The 20,273-nt window shown below is 42.1% G+C and overlaps 2 protein-coding genes across 7 annotated transcripts; one reads left to right on the plus strand and one right to left on the minus strand.

Annotated features, from left to right (window-relative positions):
- Nucleotides 1-5,885: 5,885 nt before the first annotated feature.
- Nucleotides 5,886-12,495, minus strand: LOC121553680 (zinc finger protein 90). 3 transcript variants are annotated; one of them, XM_041866974.2, is made up of 2 exons: nucleotides 12,408-12,495; nucleotides 5,886-9,915 (listed from the first exon to the last, which is right to left on the minus strand). In XM_041866974.2, the coding sequence occupies exon 2, from the start codon at nucleotides 9,829-9,831 to the stop codon at nucleotides 8,431-8,433; it is 1,401 nt and encodes a 466-aa protein (XP_041722908.1). In that variant the 5' UTR covers nucleotides 9,832-9,915; nucleotides 12,408-12,495; the 3' UTR covers nucleotides 5,886-8,430. The 3 variants fall into 3 exon arrangements, with proteins under 3 accessions (XP_041722908.1, XP_041722907.1, XP_041722909.1); XM_041866973.2 differs by lacking the exon at nucleotides 12,408-12,495 and adding an exon at nucleotides 11,194-11,397; XM_041866975.2 differs by lacking the exon at nucleotides 12,408-12,495 and adding an exon at nucleotides 10,076-11,170.
- LOC121553681 (mitochondrial import inner membrane translocase subunit Tim23) lies at nucleotides 11,525-19,540 on the plus strand. Of its 4 annotated transcripts, none has more exons than XM_041866978.2 (7): nucleotides 11,525-12,503; nucleotides 12,591-12,649; nucleotides 13,681-13,774; nucleotides 13,867-13,951; nucleotides 15,450-15,508; nucleotides 15,649-15,759; nucleotides 18,790-19,540. In XM_041866978.2, exons 1-7 carry the CDS (start codon nucleotides 12,392-12,394, stop codon nucleotides 18,900-18,902), a joined length of 633 nt encoding a protein of 210 aa, XP_041722912.1. In that variant the 5' UTR covers nucleotides 11,525-12,391; the 3' UTR covers nucleotides 18,903-19,540. The 4 variants fall into 4 exon arrangements, with proteins under 4 accessions (XP_041722912.1, XP_041722913.1, XP_041722914.1 ...); XM_041866979.2 differs by having other exon boundaries at nucleotides 11,527-12,431; XM_041866980.2 differs by having other exon boundaries at nucleotides 11,532-11,858.
- Nucleotides 19,541-20,273: the final 733 nt, after the last annotated feature.

Here is a 20,273-nt window from a genome sequence, read left to right on the forward strand (position 1 = left end):
GTGGCACAATTTTGGTAGGTAAACCCCAAGGGTCATAAACAAATTAAACTTGAGGATATATTACTTGAAGAAATACTTTGTAGTGTACAAACACATTTTATATTCAACACTGGCTTAACCAGAAGAACAATGGGAAAGGAGCCTAGTGAGTTGACAAAGTGGTGTTTGTGTTGTTCTCTTGTGAAAATAATGTATCTTATACAATGAAGGACACCACAAACTGGGCTTCGAATAGGTGGTCAAATTACCCCCGATCAGGAGAGGAACACAGTGTGGTCCAGATGTGAGGTGGAGTGCCAATCAATACCCCCACTTCACACTATCTGACATTGGAAGGCATGGAGGATATGTAATTGGGAATTGTGTGATTACTATCGGCTGTCATTTTTAAGTCAATAGAGCATCCTCAGATGCTCAAATATCTCTACTCAAACACACAACAACATCTCTGCACTAGCAACCTGCTGTTCTGAGTTAAGTTATTGTTCTTCTGGTTAAGCCTGTTAACATTTTCCATATACAACTACTTCTTAGCATGGCAACTAGTCTACAAGTCTCCCTCCATCACAAACACACACATACTTTGTCTATATCCATACCCGCACATCCCACCCCTCACCCTTTCCGGGTTCTCATTCTCTTTTTCCCTGTCCTCATCCTCCAATCCGGAGCTTTCCAGGGGAATTGCCATGTCTATCACAGGGTTTAAATTGCCTGGGCTGCAGTGGCCCTCTGCTCTGTGCTGATAAGATGTGCTGGGGTTCCTGGCGGCTATTTGGGGGAAGAAATCGCATCTTGTGTTGCCACCGGGTGTTGAGCCATGAAAGTGTTTGTTTGTGTAGAAGAAGTAAAAACTTGTCACCCAGATCTCTGATTGAGTTGTGGGATTCTGACTCTCTCGCTCTCTCTCATTATGGAGTGTTAAAGTAGATGTGAGGCTCTCTGGGCATCACATTTTTAACTGCTAAGGAGGAGAAATGAGAAGTAAGATGTTGAAGTTCACCCTGCCATAGATCAACAGCAGCTATATCAGCAACACAACCATGTCATGGGGTAGAGGAGGAGAGGAGGAAGAGGAGAGGAGGAAGAGGAGGAGGAGGAGAGGAGGATACAGCAGAATACTGGAGTCTCCGCTGTGTGGATTGATCTGTAAATTGCTTCAGCCACTCCCTGAGAAACCCACATGTTGTGCACAAACCATGCAGTGATCATAGTGTACTTTGGGCTCAATGTGATTGAAATTTAAAGGCAATGTTCCCTTGTTAGCGGAGACTGCATTGATGGTAAACGCTGCATATGTCGGCTCAATCGGAAATTACCAGAACAGTACCAGACTCTGGTTGTGATACATCAATATTCTGCCCCAGAGTGGGGATCAATCAGATCAGACAGAAGTACTCATCCCACTGCTGCTCTGAATCTGCATATGAGAGAGAGAGAGAGAGAGAGAGAGAGAGAGAGAGAGAGAGAGAGAGAGAGAGAGAGAGAGAGAGAGAGAGAGAGAGAGAGAGAGAGAGAATGGACTGTTAATATTTATTGTTTATTTCACTTTTGTTTACTATCTACTTCACTTGCTTTGGCAATGTTAACACACGTTTCCCATGCCAATAAAGCCCTTAAATTGAAATTGAATTGAATTGAATGGTTGAAATAATGTTCCTCCTGAACCAGAATCTGCAGACCACAGCCTCCCATCCCCAACTTGGAGCATGCCCCCCCCCAAGCCCCCCATCAGGCCCCTCCCCTGTCCTACTCCTAATGTAACATAATGGAGTGTGGAGGGGGGCTAATAAGTAGGTACATTTCCTTAAGGGAGGGGTGGGGAGCACAGCACTAGCAGGGAGGATGAAAGCGGAGCTTGCAGGGACTGGGTAAAGAGTCCCGGGAGGGTGTTCAGTCGCCACACAGGGATCACCTTAGCAAGGCCCAGAGCACTTTTGACCTTCATGCTGACACTGGCTGGGGTCTTGGTCAGCTTTCTGGTGGCGGTTGGGAAGACTGAAAAGTGATGCATTGCGGCACCTTACTGGCGTCAGTCACGTCAATACCATAGTACCATTACCAATTCTTAGCTCCATTAGTCTTTTAAATGTGTCCCCTGGCCACTCTTAGAAAAAGTTATTAAAATATAATGTTATTATAATGCAGCAATCTTTTTAATATGTTCTGTATTCAGTTCACTTCAGTATTTTATAATGGTTTCATTTCCATCTGTTTGAAAATGCCCTTCTCACTGCCTTTGTGTTCTCCAAACAAAGCACATGAAACACATCTGATTGAAAAGGAAAACAATGCCATGAAACACTGTTATCGACATGTGTAGAGTGTGCTGAGCAGAGCTCCCCTTCTCCGTATTTAGCCAAACCTTTGATTTGAACGTGGCTGCAGGGAGACGTTGTAGTCTAAACATCACCTAGAGAGAATGAGCTCCACTTGATTGTGAGAGTGAGTAATTAGCTTCTTGCTTATCTAATAGTTTTGCCCTTTGTTTGGCACTTGTTGGTTTTCACCTCATTAAATCAGCCTTATCAGGGATTGGCACGATGCTGTTGAGCTGTGAGAACATGTTAACAGGGTAATATGTTGTTTGTTTGTTTGTTCTTCCTGCCTGCAAGGGAATTTAGGGCTCTATTCAATCTGTTCAGTGCATTCAGAAAGTATTCAGACCCCTTGAATTTTTCCACATTTTGTTTCGTTACAGCCTTATTCTAAAATGGATTAAGTTGGTTTTTTTCCTCATCAACCTACACACAATACCAAGTAATAACAAAGCAAAAACAGGTTTTTAGAAATGATTGCACATCTAATTAAAAACAATAATGAAATATCACATTTACATAAGTATTCAGACCCTTTACTCAATACTTTGTTGAAGCACCTTTGGCAGCGATTACAGCCTCGAGTCTTCTTGTGTATGACAAGGTTGGCACACCTGTATGTGGGGAGTTTCTCCCATTCTTCTCCGCAGATCCTCTCAAGCTCTGTCAAGCTTGGATGGGGAGTGTCGTTGCACAGCTATTTTCAGGTCTCTCCAGAGATGTTTGATTGGGTTCAAGTCCGGGCTCTGGCTGGGCCACTCAAGGACATTCAGAGACTTGTCCCGAAGCCACTCCTGCGTTGTCTTGGCTGTGTGCTTAGGGTCGTTGTCCTGTTGGAAGGTGAACCTTCACCCCAGTCAGGTCCTGAGCGCTCTCGAGCAGGTTTTCATCAAGGATCTCGCTGTACTTTTCTCCATTGATCTTTCCCTCGATCCTGACTAGTCTCCTAGTCCCTGCCGCTGAAAAACATCCCCACAGCATGATGCTACCACCATGCTTCACCGTAGGGATGGTGCCAGGCTTCCTCCAGACGTGACACTTGGCATTCAAGCCAAAGAGTTCAATCTTGGTTTCATCAGACCAGAGAATCTTGTTTCTCATGGTCTGAGAGTCCTTTAGGTGCCTTTTGGCAAACTCCAAGCAGGCTGTCATGTGCCTTTTACTGAGGAGTGGCTTCCGTCTGGCCACTCTACCATAAAGGACTGATTGGTGGAGTGCTGCAGAGGTGGTTGTCCTTCTGGAAGGTTCTCCCATCTCCACAGAGGAACTCTGGAGCTCTGTCAGAGTGACCATTGGGTTCTTGGTCACCTCCCTGACCAAGGCCCCTCTCCCCCGATTGCTCAGTTTGGCCAGGCGGCCAGCTCTAGGAAGAGTCTTGGTGGTTCCAAACTTCTTCAATTTAAGAATGATGGAAGCCACTGTTTTCTTGGGGACCTTCAATGCTGCAGTCATTTTTTGGTACCCTTCCCCAGATCTGTGCCTCGACACAATGCTGTCTCAGAGCTCTACAAACAATTCCTTCGACCTCATGGCTTGGTTTTTGCTCTGACATGCACAGTCAACTGTGGGACATTATATAGACAGGTTTGTGCCTTTCCAAATCATGTCCAATCAATTGAATTTACCACAAGTGGACTTCAATCAAGTTGTTGAAACATCTCAAGGATGATCAATGGAAACAGGATGCACCTGAGCTCAATTTTGAGTCTCATAGCAAAGGGTCTGAATACTTATGTAAATAAGGTATTTCTGTTATTATATTTTTAATACATTTGCAACAATTTCTAAAAACCTGTTTTCGCTTTGTCATTATGGGTAATCAACCAGATTAATGGGGAAACAGGTATTTTGCATTACTGTAATCACACCATGCAGGGCCTTCAGTATGTGGGGAAACTAGTGGAAGAGGATGACATCGAAAAACAAAGGATGGAAGATGATCATATGCTGATAAATACATACAAATTAATGGAAATATAAGAACATTATTGATGTCAGGTTCTCTTTACTGCACAAACCAATAAATGATGGAAAAACTGTCATTTTCATTTCTCTCTACTGGCATGTGGTAACAAGTAGCATTCATTATTCAATGAGGGAAGTGAATGAATAGGTCCTTACTCTCCAAAGCAAGAGTGAGCACAGGCTGGATCCAACTTAAAACTCCTTTGTTCAAGAAAAAGGCCCATAAATGAGTGCTTACAAATTTGTTTTCTAAGGTGTCCAAATTCCTGCTGATCCACCCCCTCTCTCTCACCCTCTCCTCTATCTCATGTCCTCCACACTGGTCTCAAAGAGGAACTGACGCCCCACAGCTCTGTTTTCCTGTTTCCACGGAGACCATGCCTCACTGGGGTCCTGGGCTTGAACTTTTTTTTTTGCATTGGTCGGCTCCCAATAATGGAGCCCAAATGAGACAGGAAGGGCACAGTGGAGGGGGGTTTCGGGACCGGGATGGGGATGGGGACAGAGAGAAGTAAGCAACAAAAACATTCAGAAATGCATTCATAATGACATCACTACCATTTCCCACAGCCGTTCTCATAAAGCGAGCCCTCTGCCTTCATTCATTGGCTCGGAGTTGGCGTTTCAGGAGCCCGGGAGGCCTTCTCTCCCCTCATCTCAATGCCCTTTTTGTTGCGGAACACAGAGCTCGTTTCTAGGCCCACAGAAAAGCCTGGGTAATTTAGTTTGGGGTTGCCAGGAAGTCTGAGTCCTCTAGCCTGGCAACAATGGCAAATGTTATTGCCTCACTTCGAGGGCCCAGAAACTCCACAGCTGCAAAGCCTGAATTCTAATAGATTTTTTTTTCTCTCTCTCTCGCTCTGTCCTTACAAATTCCTTCGAGTGGTTGTAAAGTAGCCTGACAGAATGAGAGGAGCACTTTTCTGGGTAGGTGTGGGTCCCCTCAAGGTTTTAGTGTGCTATAGTTGTCTGATTTAAATTGCTGTCTTTCTAAATGTGACAGAGGTTGTTGTCTGATAAGCTGTGCCCATAGATCTAGATAGAATAGTGTTTTACTTACTATTTATGTAGCAGACATGAATCTGAATCAACATAAATCAAGAGGAGCAGTGAGTAGGATTCCCATGGGACAAATAGCCTGGGTCCCAGTCTGTATAGCTATGATTCCACTCCTTGCCATGCTAAACATGTTTGGCAATGACACGGAGTACAAAGAGTGGAATGTTAGCAAAACAGGTTCTGGATTTCAGGCTGTGAGACAAATACTATTCTTTGCATATCTTTTACACACTCTTCAATCCGTATTGCGGAAATTCAGATTGAAATTTAAAGGCAATGTTCCTGCGTTAGCGGAGACTGCATTCACAGTAAACGCTGCAGATGTGGGCTCAATAGGAAATTAACTTTACATTTCTAGCACCCCAACTGTAACATTTGGGGCGATACAGATTGAATTTAGCCCTAAATGTTCTTATAGCCCTGTGAGCTATTTTTGGAAGCAGATAAAAGAAAACAAATGTAATTTTAAAGTGGAGTTAGTCAATAAACATTTTAATTGTCTTAAATAGGAGTAGAAGACCAGATAAATAAAATCAGTGCAAAAACAATTCTCGAACAATTTAATTCAATTTCGTAAAAGGAAGAAAAATGTATTCTGTTTCTGTAACAGGTCAAGCTGTGAGTGGCTTCTTTTTTAAAGTGTTTTGCTGCTCTCTAGTGGGGAGATATTAAATCACAGGTGAATTACCAACAGTAACTGAACAATTTAACTCACTGAACATAAACCACAAAAAAAATATCTACTCATTAGTCAAGAACCAAACTGAATAGTGGTAACGCACAATTGAGTTATCACTTAACTGATTTAGTTGTTCCAATATTCTGTAATCAACCATAGGTCTACTCATTTTTAAATATATCCAGGACATCATGGACCATTTCTTTCATGAATGGTTTATTACAAAAACGCAAGACAAAACATGTCAACTGTATTCTAATGGCAAACACAATACAAAAAACATACACCTCTCTATAGGATGTAGGTCCGCTGCATCAAAAACTGAAATAATGACAGCGAAAAAGAAAACGATATGAGTTTCAGAATCCAAAAGGCAGAGATTGCTGAAAAACAAGAGAGGAGAATATTGTTTGCCACTGGAGAAAAAAGGCCAGAACCACAACAGAAAACCAAACCAAATAAGGTACGTTTTGAGGGGAACCAGGGGAATCTAGCTCTTCAAACAAAAAATAACAAAAAAACATTAACTTACATAAATACAGGGAAAGTACCAAGCTTTTCTCATCATTTTTTCATCTTCAATTATCATTGTGGGTGCAATAGACTGGGTCTGTGCTTGATACATGCCTCTACACACTTTCCCTAGGTGTCATTTTCAAGAAATAAGAAATAAATAGAGGTTAGATGTCACAATTAAATTCCAATTCAAACAGTAAATGGTATTCACAAGGTCAAATGTTGATAATTGTTTAGAATACCCTGGTTGTGCTTAAAGCAAATACAAACATCAAACAGGAGATAAGTTGAGCACTTTCAACAGATATTTGAACAGTTTAACTGGAAAAGAAAATCCATCTCGCTATGCATGTACACAAGCATTATTTGAAAGCTTTGGTGATATACAGTAAGTAGTTGACAGCACTTGATAATATTTCTGTGAATAGTAATGGATTTTGTGAGAGGTACATCTGAAAAGGTGGAACTTTGGGGCAAACGGGGAAGGCTTTGCCAGCGAAAATATGTTTTCAACTATAGCCACTGTGAATCACATTCACTACCATTTAAATTGCACCTTTGTTCCCAATTCATAAATAAGTAGTGCAGTTTCCCCTACAACCTCAATAGACAAATACTTGTACAAAATATGAAATCCCTAATCCCAGGAATATTTGAGGGTATTTGTCAAAATACACTGCATATATTAAATATCTCAATTATTCTCACTTTCAAACGCAAATGTTTTACACACACGCACAGCAGATGTAAAAACGACATATTGTAACTATTCTCAAGTTATATTCATCATGCATACATTTATATGGAGTCAATTTTATACTTTGTGGTAATTGCAGTCAGTATATGTTGACAAATACCAAATATAGTATTTTCAAGTTCTAAGGATCTGATTGGACTTCATATTTCGACATTAAAATCCTTAAATCAACAATCTGAATGTTCATCTGAACTCTGTGTAGTAGAAGAAAACTAAACGGTCTAAGCATTCATACTACATAAAAACTTGGTTGATCACTCAATGCTAGTAGTTTTTTTTTTTTAAGACGCAAAAAATGAATTATCCCAAATATATAGAAATAAAGATGTGTCTTTAGTTTCGTTTTTTCATTTCACCACTGTGTTGTCATTGAGATCATTAAACAAGTGATGTTGAGTAGGGGACGGGAAAATAACACTTGCCAGTTTTCTGATTAAAGGATTAATTTTAGCACATTTATTGGAAATGCCTGGATTCAATCAACCTTGTTTAGTTTCTCATAAAGTACTTCATTGTTTTGATTTTATTGATGGTTGGTTTGAGCATCATAGATGAATTGCATGAACTGAACAGATACAGTAAATCTTGAAGATAAACCATAGAAGCTTGATTGAACCAGAGACTATGTGTGGTGTCGTGCAGACATCACATGAATCCCCTGGAGGCCAAATCCTGATTTAGTTTGATGGCAAGGTTCATTTTGACCCTTTGTCATGTCACGGAGATAAAAAAAAAGATAAAAAGATTATATACAGAAAAAGACGAAATGGGTTTGCTCAACAGCAGAAGCATTTTATAGCAGTTTTGTTTTCAGATGGTACGGTATACTTCACATCTGGCGAGACTCTAGCAACACTTTCACCCTAACCCTGTAGCTAACCATGACCAAAAGGGAATGTGAACTAAATAAATCTAAATATTTATTTGCATGGGCAGCAGACGACAACACGGTCAGTTTAATCTAGGAAAAAATATGCAATTTGCTGATACCATACCATAAGTCATCATCACACACTTTATATACTCAGAGTAATGCCAATTCTAGTCCGAAACGAGATCCCCAAAAACCCTCCCAACCCCTGAAAGCCAGAGTAGTAAGCTGTGTGTGGGCAGTCGAGAGCAGACCACTACTGCTCTCACTCAGAGTCTGAATCAATTGGTGCCATCTCATCTATGCCCTTCCACTGGCGCTGGTGGGCCTCCTCGGCGTGCTGCCGCTTGTGCCTCGAGTAGCTAGACGAGTGCACAAATGTCTTGTTGCAGGTGGTGCATTCGTACTTGCCCCCTGTGGAGTGAGATCTCTCATGGTGGTGGAGGTTGGACAACCTGGCGAAGGTCTTTTTACAGTAAGAGCAGCTGAACTTGTCTCCCTTGTGCATTTGCTGGTGCCTGGCGAGGCTCTGCGCTTGGCTGAAGCGCTTGTCACACTGCTCGCATGCATATTGTCCTTCCTCTTCCTCAGAGACTGATGTTTGGTGCTGCCGCTGGCGCTTAGCAGCTCTTGACCGCTTGTTCTTCTTGCAGAGGGTGTAGAAGTTGGGTTTGTCCCTCGAGCACAACTTGAGGCGTATTTTCAAGTCTGAGGACTTGGTGAGACTGTCTTTACCATGGGCATAGTTATTCAGAAGGTCCTTGACATGAGAGACCTGGTGTTTCGAGAGACCAATGGAGTTCTTGAAGGTCATGTCACATTGTGTACATGCGTAGAACTTCTCTCCAGGGAGGTTCTTCTCGATCGGGAACTTCTTTTCGCCAGGGATCTTCTTCTCGCCAGCCTGCTTTTTCTTTTTCCTGTTGCCAGTTGGGCGACGGACATAACTGATTTCTGCAGGTAGGACACCAGAGGGAATACCTTTCCCTTTTTTGTGGATGAGCCTATGACGCGACAAGCTGGAGCTGTGGTTAAAATCCTTCCCACAGATGTTGCATGGGTAAACTCTCATGCCCCGATGTGTTCTCATATGAGTGCCGAGAGCTCTTCTGCTTTTGAATCGCATTGCACACTGCGTGCATTTGTATTTGTTCCCCTCAGCTGACCCTGTATCCGTTTGCTTGTTTGGGGGTAGGGGTGCCTTTCCTGTGTGCAATTGCTGGTGTCTTGAGAGGCTTGAGGAATGACTGTAGCACTTCCCACAGTAGTTGCAGCTGTAATTTCCCCCTGGTGAGCTATATTCCCCTTTCTCTGAGCCTGAGTCAGAGCCATCTCCAACAGGAACCAGCTGGCTACTCCCTGGCTCAGTGTGGTCATCCTCGTCTGAGTCGTTTACTATGACACTCTGTTCTGCAATGTCACAGCCAGGGAACTCCTCCTCATACTGGGCAAAAAAGGGCTCGTCTGGCTCTGCCTTCACCTGCTCCAGATTAAGGCCAGACCCCTCATCCGCCTCCTTTTTCACACAGGATATTGTGAACTTGGACCCAACCTCTGCCCACTTGACAACATATTCTATGGGTTGGGTGTCCAGTTCCACTGTGATGAAGTCTGCCCCAAGTGCGTCCGGTTCAGACGATGTCAAGTCAGTCTCTGAGTCCTCCATTTGACCAGACCCTAACCGTCAATGTGTGTAACTTGTGGTCTTGTTGTAATTACAGGGTCAATAGTACAATAGATTCCACCACTCCTAAAAGAAAGAGAGAAAACACGTCAAAACTGCTGTCAGCTGAGAAATTAAAAAAGAGCCTAGCTAGATAGCTGTATTTCGTCATAACAAATTAACGTCACATCCAATATCACAAATAAACAAGCACGCTTGAATATCACAGGTTAAAACATTGACATACTTGTACTTTCACTATCGAAACGTGGAGTTGAATTGTGTGCACATTAACCGAGGAAGTGCTTTGCATTACGTTGACTGGAGGAAATGAAACAAAAAACGACTGCTTCTGTAGGTGTGGTGCTACGTTAAACGTTTGTATGTGCAAAACATCACAAATTATTCATTAGAGACTGTTAGTTAATACACTACATTTGAGGATGACTTACGCCACAATTACAAAAAAATACCAGACAAAGCAGCAACAATAAACAGGAAATACAGTAAAGTCTGGGATGAGCACAATGCATTATGGGAGGGGATTAAATCGCCTGTAACTAAAAGGCCGCATTAGAACAGACAGATGTATAAAAAATGCTTGCTTTCTTGTGCCTAAAACATAATCAAATCCTAAAATGACATCCTAAAACTATAGTGAATGACAAAGCAACATTGTCGCAGGGCGGATGCCGGTAACTATATCGACCAAAGAGAGCGTGTAATGTATGTTTTATTAATTCCGCATTTCTAGCTCAGAAATCGCTCTGGCTCAGACTACACACAAATACACAGTTGCGTGAATTCATCCCCCCCGCCATAAAAATAGCACCGAACATTCACCATGGACACTGTTTTTTCGTATTCATGCATTATTCAATTGATTTTCTCAGACAAATCTTTGTCTATTGATCAAGCAGCATAGTACTGATCATAGAACGCATAACACATTAAACAATGAACATGTCTACAGTCACTGATCATGTGGATCATCTTGGAAGGTTGACAGGCTCAAGTACAGCATCGATGACACATGCAACTAAAGGGCATAAAACGAGAGCCAATGCTCGAGAGTTGGCTTCATACGATTTTCCACATCAGATTCAGTGTAATCAGAAGCCCCCCCGTTACAAGATGGAATTTTTTGGACAGGAATTGCCACCAAACCGTGGCCCGAACATATCACCCGGCATTATACTCATTGCAATAGACATGGCAAGATGGCTATATTTCGCATAACCAAGACGTTGTATCATCATTTTTGTAAATTGTAAGGTTGGTTATGTAGCCAAGTTTGACGTATGAACAACTATACCGATTTAAGCGATGGTGCAAGTTAATAATGGTCTCGAGATTACTATTTACCGGGCTTTTATCCTTCTAGATTCGTTGTCTTGACCCTCGACGAAATGAGTCGATTCTGCCGCACCTCTGTCAGATCACAACCAGCGTCCACACGGATATCAACCCTTGGCAATGGCTGCGTATCGTCACTGATTTTAAATAATGTGGATTGTCTTAACGCGTTGAAGGACCGTGTGTGGCAAGCTAGCCACATGCATTTTCAATCCAATATATATACCGCTCCTGCGCAGCATGCGTTGTATCTCGAATTTCATTGGGCAATGGACCAGAGAGGAACACACGTCAATGGACAGGACATAGCATGCGCAGGGTGTCGTGAAAACTGTTGCGAACACTATTAAAACAGTAAAATGATTCGCCTTCAGTCCATTACTAGCTAAAATTAAATGTAAATATTAGAGATTGTTAAATGAGAGCGTAATAACATCCACGCTTTCCTTTTCGAACCACCTAATACCAGATGTATTGTCGAGCCAAACAAAGGACATCAACCCTTGGCTTTACGGCTTTTTGAGTGACGTCATGTGGTGGATGCAGAGACGAAAGAGGAAGCGAGACACCCCACTCGCTGTTTCCCCCCCCCAGCTTTTTTCTAGTTCAATGAAAGTCAACTAACTAAGTAGACCCAGTTGATATTGCATTGATTTCTAAGGGAGACACACCCAGTTAAGTACACCGAAACTTTCAATTCTAAAAGGCCTGCGTGAACTATCTTAATTTATCCACCATCTTTGGTGGAAGTCTTAAACAAGTCTGCTAACGTTACTAGCTAGCGGTCACTCTACTGTGTGACTAACTATACTGTAGCTAGCTAGATACATTTTTAAAACCATTATCTAACTGGGTCGGAGTTAAGAAACTAGTAGTACACCCAATAATTTCAAAGACGCTACCGGTAGCTAGCTAAGGTATAGAGATAACCAGATAAGTATTCAGTACTAATAAATTATACCGTACCATACTCAGAAGATAGCCAGATAGCTAGTTAGCTAACATAGCATAGATGGCTAACAAACAGCCTGGGTTTTAAATGCTCCCCAGAGTTGTTAGTATATAGGCTAATGATAAATTGCAAGCCATCTAGCTACCTTTACCTAGTTGCGCTAATAGCTAATTCCTTAAGTAAAGTAAGTTAACTAGCTAAATTAGCTAGCTAACTGAGCCAGGAAGGACGACATTCACAGGTAAATTAGAAAACATGGACAATACATCACCAGGAACATCATCAGGTGGATCCAGTAAGGGTGGTTTCAGCATATTTGGTGGAGCATCGCCTGAATATTCAAACGTTGAACTCGCCGGTGTTCCATGTAAATTATTTCTCAATTCAATCCGAGCTATTTGTTGTGGCCAAGAGCATCAACTGACTATAGTCTGTGTGTTTTTCTCATACGCAGTGACTGGGATGAGCCCCCTCTCGCCATATCTCAATGTGGATCCAAGATATCTTACACATGTGAGTTCCAGTTAGTATAATGACTGACTTTGGTTCACAAACTGGGAATCTGCCAGATTCATGACCTGGATCTACAATACAACAATTCGGATGGGATTCGTTTTACAGGGGTAGGTCGGGTAATGTAATTATGTGCACTAGCACAACTGTAATCTGCGCATGGCAGTGATTTTTACATGGTAGGAGAGTAACAATTCCAGCCAGAATAACCTACTGTTTTGGCAAACTCCAAGGTCCTCTGAAAATGCTAGTCTCGTGCGAATCGACATCCCTGTGTTTTGAGAGAAATGTCTGAGTTTGACAGGTGTTGCTCGTGGTTTGAACAAGAAAACAATAACTGATCCGATAAATGTAACGAAGTGCTGCGCATAGCCTATATACCGTATGAAGGGCCTTCATGTATCAACTTTCAGGTGGATGCTTTTGTTTATACGTTTTGTGCGAATGCATTCACATCCCCAAATGCATCATAAAAATATTGCGCGTATTTAATGCAACCCTTGCTGTTAATAGATCGCAAAGCCGCATACAACTGAGCTAAATGTTTGGAAATGATAAGTTCACTTTCTCATCCATAGCCTAAAAACGTATATCAAGTGCAAGTGCGCTGTTTGACGCATATCTGAAGGCTGGGGGGCACTTAGGACGTCTTCTACTAAGGATCGCTAAAATATCCTAATGATTATGATCACACTAACTCAATTCAAATATTATGGCGACACTATCTATACCAAATATGGTTTGGTATGGTTTAGAAACTTTGGAACCAAGCTCAGTGTAGCCTGTTATCGCCTGGACCTGTTGAAATATCTTCACGCCTAGAAAAAAAACCCTCCATATTTCCGTCATAAATGTCAATTTATAGATATTTTTTAAATAATAATCATTACAATAGGCAGTTTGGAAAAAACGAATCCCGTCCGAATCGTCCTCTGAATAACGCACATTCTGGGGTAATAATTACATAACCAACGTTCTCTAGTAAACGAGTCGCGTGCGAATAGGGCTAATGACTTCTAATATTACCACAGGACCCTGATGATTTCATTTTACCGACGGGTGCCAACAAAGTCAGAGGCCGATTTGAACTGGCTTTCTTCACCATCGGAGGCTGTTGTATTACAGGTGAAATCTTGTTTTGTCCCTTAGTCTCGCTCTTGACCCTGTATGAAATGTCAAATATAAGTGTGTAAATTCTTGTTTGTTTTGCTTCTTAGGTGCTGCGTTTGGAGCTCTCAACGGGCTCCGCATGGGATTATCAGAGACCAAAGACATGGCTTGGTCTAAACCACGCAATGTACAGTGAGTTATCGACTCGATCCCCCATCTTTGCACACATTAATGGTATTTTGGAGGCAGTGATTAAGTTGGATCTCCTTCATCAATTATTTCTGGTTTGAGAGACAAAGCAGATTAAGAGTTAAATTCGTCTCAATCCCCGTTTCAGTAGAATATAATTACTCATTCTGGTATCAACCAGCAGAGGGCAGTCTTAACCCATTTGTTCAGTATGCCTCAAAATATTTCATATGGTTGGTTGATAAGTCCCCAACTTGTCATGCTCTCCATTATGATTGCTGTGGTACGCTGATTCAAGGGTTCCATTTGAACTTTCTAAAGAGATTTAAATGCATCTATATAGGTTATCATGTTTAAGCAGCAAGATTTTGCCCAAGCTCAATCTTCTTATAGGTTGCTTGAACAATCTGCAATCTGTATTGATTCAGTAATAACCAAACTCCAAAAGGAAAGGTTAGTCTTGGCTTTCCATTACAGATATGAGGCCATGATTTGGGACTTAAATCTACTGAAAGTATACCTCTGCTCCACACAAAGAAGAAAAGCTAAGTGGATAATCTGACGTGACATGGTATGACATTAATCCATGATTGTAATTATTAACACTGGACCTCCTGCTTAGTTCATAGTGAGGATCTCACTCTGTGGTCCAAAGGTAAACTGCCGATGGGATCAGACCACTGCTAGAGAGAGTGGGGAGAAGCACTGAATTATACACAATTTGCTGAAATTGATTCTCACCAAACCTCTTGGCTGAATTTATAATGCTGATATGCAGCATCATCGTTTTCCCCAATCAGTATCAGTAATAACACATTATTCCATGGAAAACTGGATATAGTAGCCCTATATGGTGGTGTTTTGTTGTAAATCTGACCTACGTTGTTGCTTTCACTGAGATTTTGTCACACTCACCCGGCCATTGCAATTGAATGACCCTGTGCTTAACACACCTGACTTCTTAGTGCTGTAACACAGCTGGGTTTATGGGCCTTGTCAGCGCCCTTGACATCCCCAGCAATCATATGACTTAGTCCCTGTCAGGGCAGGAGGAGGAGGGCAAAGTCTGCCTTGGCCACGGGTACACTGTGTAATGCTGGCTCCAGTTGGAATATTGGTTTGACCAGGGTCATTCTTTTTCAGCTGATCACTGTTAGAAGATAGACAGACAGTGTCATGTGCAGTGCTGTCTTCCTGTTAGTGCATGTCTAAAGCTGAATCAGAGCAGTCATGAGGGTACAGCAGCCTAATTGCATTATGATCTGACAGGCTGTTCACACTTGGCCTGATGATCACCTCAACTCATTGATAGCTGTTTTGATATAGGATTTCCATATAAACTGAAGGAAAACTTCAGCAGGCATTTATCACGTTTTCAAATATGCAGCCCTTTTACTAGAACCCCTAATCGTAAATCAACCCTTGTAACACATTGAAGTTGGCAGAGTTAGTGTTTAGACTGTAGATGTCTGTGTTTAATGGATATGATATCCTCACTTAGGATCCTAAATCTGGTGACCCGCCAAGGAGCAACATGGGCGAACACACTCGGCTCACTGGGTGAGTGCCGTCATTCCCCAACAGAGGATTGATGCAGTTGTTGGTGTCATTTGAGCAGTGTCACACATTGGCATACTGTTATTGTTGTTTCTATTGAGATAATGTGGCATTAATTCACCTGAATGCTTGTGTGTCCTCAGCTTTGTTGTACAGTGTGTTTGGGGTGGCCATCGAGAAGGCCCGGGGAGCAGAGGATGACATCAACACTGTTGCTGCTGGGACTATGACAGGCATGCTGTACAAGTCCACAGGTTAGTAGAGGATTTTTTTTTTTTTTACAGTACAGTACCTGGCTGGATAGTATGATGTTGAATGCAGAATGGCAAAATCCGATTTCCTGTCTGGAAACATTTCCTCACATCTCCTCACCTACACAAGGAAACAAAGACACTTACTTTTGCATTTCAGGTCAATTGCGGGAAAAATGCCCATTGTTCTCATACAGAAGAACCAGTGACTCACTGAGGTGAATGAAGCATTGGAAATATGCAGAGGTTAGGCCTTCGTCAAATTTAACATAGTAGTCAGACAACCGTGTTAGTGTTTTGAGTAGCTAATACTGTATAGATCTATACAAGGCTGAAAGGTTGAGGATCAGTAAGTAATCTGTTAATGATTGATACACCTGCTGGTTATTGGCTTTGGCCTTGTAGGACTCAAAACAAAAACACGATCTGCCGTCTGTCCAGCGGATGCATAGTCTCGCGTAGCCAGACCTTGGGCTGTAGCATTCAAAGATTGCGGAAGTAATCTGGCTCGAGAGACTAGCGGATGCATGACACTAGAGTACCTGGAAATACATTGTCGCCTGTGGTAAACATTTTCTCTGGCACTTGGGATCGGACAATGATAAACACTTCTAGATTTAGTTTTTTAGGTAGCTAACAGAAAATACCCATCTAGGACTTTCTGGTTTGGTTTACCTCAATGGTTAAACTGGTTTTTACATGCTTCTAATTTTCCTTGTAGATTCCACTTAAAATTCCACCCAGATGTCTGCATGTGATTGAGAGAAGTTGTTGCGGACACCACTTCCTGGTTAGACTGATGACAGGTTCAGTGAGTTTGGAGGGAGGGACACTAGGCCGTAATTGCCAGCTGTTGTTATCATATAGACAGTATCTACACAGGACACCCCTCTGCTGCCAACATATATTTCCCAGCATGCGTTGCACCAAATTCACGAGGGGAAGTTCTTCGAAAGCTGGCACTGGACTACACTCCTATATCACTGGGAGGGAGGGGCGGGGGTACAATATCAGCCAAAGGGGTTAAGGAAACCCAACTTAATTCACAACCATGGGATCAACAACGGGGTTTGGCTATAAAGTGGGTGGTAAGGGGGCCGTTCATATATTACTAAGGTTGTGTAACATGAACACTGCTTCCCTGTCCAAGTTGACCCTGTGGGTTTTCTTTGCCAGACGACTTCTATTTCTGGTCTGAACGTGCTTGAAACTCATCAAACAGACATACTGTCTGTCACGTTTCAACTGTAGACTCACATGTAGCCTCCTGTAAAATCTTTCCCTTTCTGACTTTTTATGGTACAAAACATATAGTCTAGTTATTCTACTTTTTCAAGGATGATTTACTCTTGTTAATACTCTCTCCGTCTGTGTTAAAGCCCTGGTGTAAAAAAAGTTGTGTTTTGATCACACGTCATTGAAGACGTGCTGCTGAGTCAAATGTCAAACTAAGGCCGTGGTCGGAATATCTCTCACTAAAGTGTTAAACTCCTATAATTGCACTCATGCAATGTGTCCAGTGGAATTGAATCAAGTGAAGAGGTGCCTGTTGTTTCCAGTTAGGGCCTGTCTCGTCTAGACCAGAGTCATTTCTCTATGTATGGCTCTGACCTTCACCAGTAAGAACACTGACTGAATCTGATCAATATAAAAGTAATTATGGACTTGCATTTGAATGACTTGCTTACACACATCACCAAACCTTGCAGGAAAACGTGTAGACATGCAGATCATTTCTTTCACAGTGTCCTCTTACTTCCATTAGGGAAGTAGGATAAACATAGCTAGTTGGACTTTTTTTTTGTCCTGTGGCAACTGGCAACAAACCTGCATAATTTTAACATTATTCTATTGTGCTGATGCCTCTGCTGACTGAGTTTGCCTCACATTCAATTTGGTTTCAGACTAGTGCATCATTGAGAAGTCTCTTTATAGTAGTGGTAGTGATTCATACAGCGTCATAGTGGATATGAATAACAATCCTGACACACACAGAAAATAAATGTTTTGTATCTAGCTACAGTGCCCAAACCTATCACATAGCCTATAATTAAGGGATCTTCATTCTTCAAGAAAAAACACATTCCCTGGTGCATACGGAGTATGGGAATTGTCCAAAAGCAGTTCAATGTAGTGTGTTTTTGACAATGACAGCATGTTTTGCGTTCTCCTCGCATCAGTGCTCTGCTCCCATTGTTGTGGGCTGCCCTTGTGTGAGCACCACAGGGTTGGGTAAGTGGGGTGTTTGTAATTCAAGCAGCCTCCCTCTCTTCCTGCCATGATGACATAGCACCCCTACTGCATCACACACTTATCTTGGGGCTGCTGGTCGTGGGTGTGGGCCTGTGGCTGCAGTACAAGAGAACTTATCAGTCTTATCCCCTACTGCTGTATGGGGCCAGGGACAGCCAACCATGCTGCTACTCAGCTCTCCTGATCCACTCTGAAGACTGTTGAGTCTGCTTTTGCCTCTGTGTGCCCATAGCAATGGCTTCTCATTGAGATGCTTTGCCATTCAAACCTGATCCTGACCTGTAAGCTGATCCCGTGTACTTTCCTATGTATCTATGTGAAGTCATGCTTAGTGCTGATGATTACACCATGATAACTGTCACTCAACCCCGTCATGCCGACTGGCGCATAGGGCATCATGATAACTAGGGTTCCATTAACCAAGGAAGACATATCCCACTGTTGCTGTTAGCTGTATGTACTTTCCAGTTTCCATAGGTGTGTGCAAATTCCCACCAACAAACTGCCCTTTAACAATGCCTTTGTCAATAGTCAGTGTTGAATGTAGACTGTGGAAACATACCTCATGTCTGTGTTCTATGAGAGGGATGGTCATCTGGCAGGTGCTAGATGTCTCTGTGGTACTAGAATTCCTCCGACTGGCTGCTGCCATTTCTCTTTATTTGGTCACTGTTTATAAGTTGGTGTATGATATTGTTGGTTTGATATCAGTGTAGGCTGGTTAGATTTGACTTATATATTATAATGTGACATATACACGATGTTTGTGTGTTTTTATAGGGGGTGTACGTGGGGCAGCGCGAGGGGGCCTGGCCGGCCTGGCTCTGTCAGGTCTCTATGCTCTATACAACAACTGGGACCACCTGAAGGGAAACCCTCCCACCCGCTACTGAGCCCTGCACTGCTGGAACACTGGAGGACGGACCAGTCAAAAACATTTCCCAAAAGATATCCTGATGTCCTGTCCCTGAGTGGGTACCTGAGTTAGGCCCCTAGGTTTGCATTAAAGGGTGGCCAGAGGTCTGGAAGATGTCAAGTGTTAGACCGCATTTATGCTGTAACGCACATCAATGCTGCACATTCTGATATGTATCATACTTTGTTGCTGCTGTGAGGATTCATTGCTGTGAATATCTTATCAAATGCCTATGCACAGCTTTTCCCTGAATTGCACTGTCTGTAAATTTCACTTTGAATGAGTGTTATTGACTGACTTGAATGTTGTTGCTAAGATTGAATGCTGTCTTACTGAAGTGAGGTGGAGTTGCGTCCTATGGATGTCTACATAAGTATCTCATTCCACAACTTTGCATGTGGTAGTTCTCAAATGTTTGCTTTATGATTCCAAGAGAACATTACTGTTAATGTTATTCCAGAGACGCCATGGGTTGGGTTAAGGGAACTTATACCAATATCCTGCTTTCTATAACCCCATTTTTGCTTTTCATCCAAATAAGCAATACAATAAGTAGTCAGAAATAATGAATGTATCTATGCACTTGTGCAAATAAAGAGATTACAATTAATTGCAGTTATTGTACGATTTTCTTATCAGTAATGTCTTCCCAAGCCATCTTGTGATTTGACCTGACTTGCACAAAGATAAAGATGTAAACAGAGGAAAAAGAGACTATCAAGTCTGTTCTGCTCATCACTGTAAACTCTGAAGTAATATGATTATTTTGCTTTGATTGCGGTTTCAACGGTTGCGGTCATTGAGTTCAATCATCTGACACAGATCAGTGTATCATAGCGCCTTGAATTTAGATTGTTCCTCACACTTCATTTGTTTACTTGTGACAGGTTTTGCTGCATGAAGTTTCTGCAGTTATAGAAAAAATTATTTTGGGGCAAAGCTAAGTTAACCCACTTGTCTCTACAGTCATGGCACGGTTCCCACACATCCTAATGGTCGTATCCCCTTTAAAAAATAGATTGAAATCAGTTTGCAGATTCCATATAGAACACTAGCAGCAGTTGTAGGGTGTTCAAGAAATGTGAGCTAGGCACGTCTTGACTACTCATTTCAGTGAGGGGAATGTCTGAGCATATTTAGGTCATAGGTCATTGAGGCGGTCACATGCACAGGCAGGGTGAAACAAAGACGCCTGTGCATTGAGTTCAGAGAGTATGGAGCGTCCTTCCTGTAAACAGATTTCAGTTGGATGCGTTTGACAGTCAACATCCATGGAGTAGAAATAGTTTAAATCTGTGGACTAGATTCCTCAATCCATTATGAATGTCATGTCCTTTACCCTCATTAC

Source organism: Coregonus clupeaformis, chromosome 37 (genome assembly GCF_020615455.1).
Source record: "Coregonus clupeaformis isolate EN_2021a chromosome 37, ASM2061545v1, whole genome shotgun sequence".
NCBI lineage: Eukaryota > Metazoa > Chordata > Actinopteri > Salmoniformes > Salmonidae > Coregonus > Coregonus clupeaformis.

Excerpts from the sequence above, each read along its gene's own strand:
- LOC121553680 (XM_041866974.2), bottom strand. The coding sequence starts at position 9,831 with ATGGAGGACTCAGAGACTGACTTGACATCGTCTGAACCGGACGCACTT.
- LOC121553681 (XM_041866976.2), top strand. The coding sequence starts at position 12,392 with ATGGACAATACATCACCAGGAACATCATCAGGTGGATCCAGTAAGGGT. Across the intron at positions 12,650-13,680 it reads ATCCAAGATATCTTACACAT|GACCCTGATGATTTCATTTT; the intron begins GTGAGTTCCAGT and ends ATATTACCACAG. Across the intron at positions 15,509-15,648 it reads GAACACACTCGGCTCACTGG|CTTTGTTGTACAGTGTGTTT; the intron begins GTGAGTGCCGTC and ends GTGTGTCCTCAG.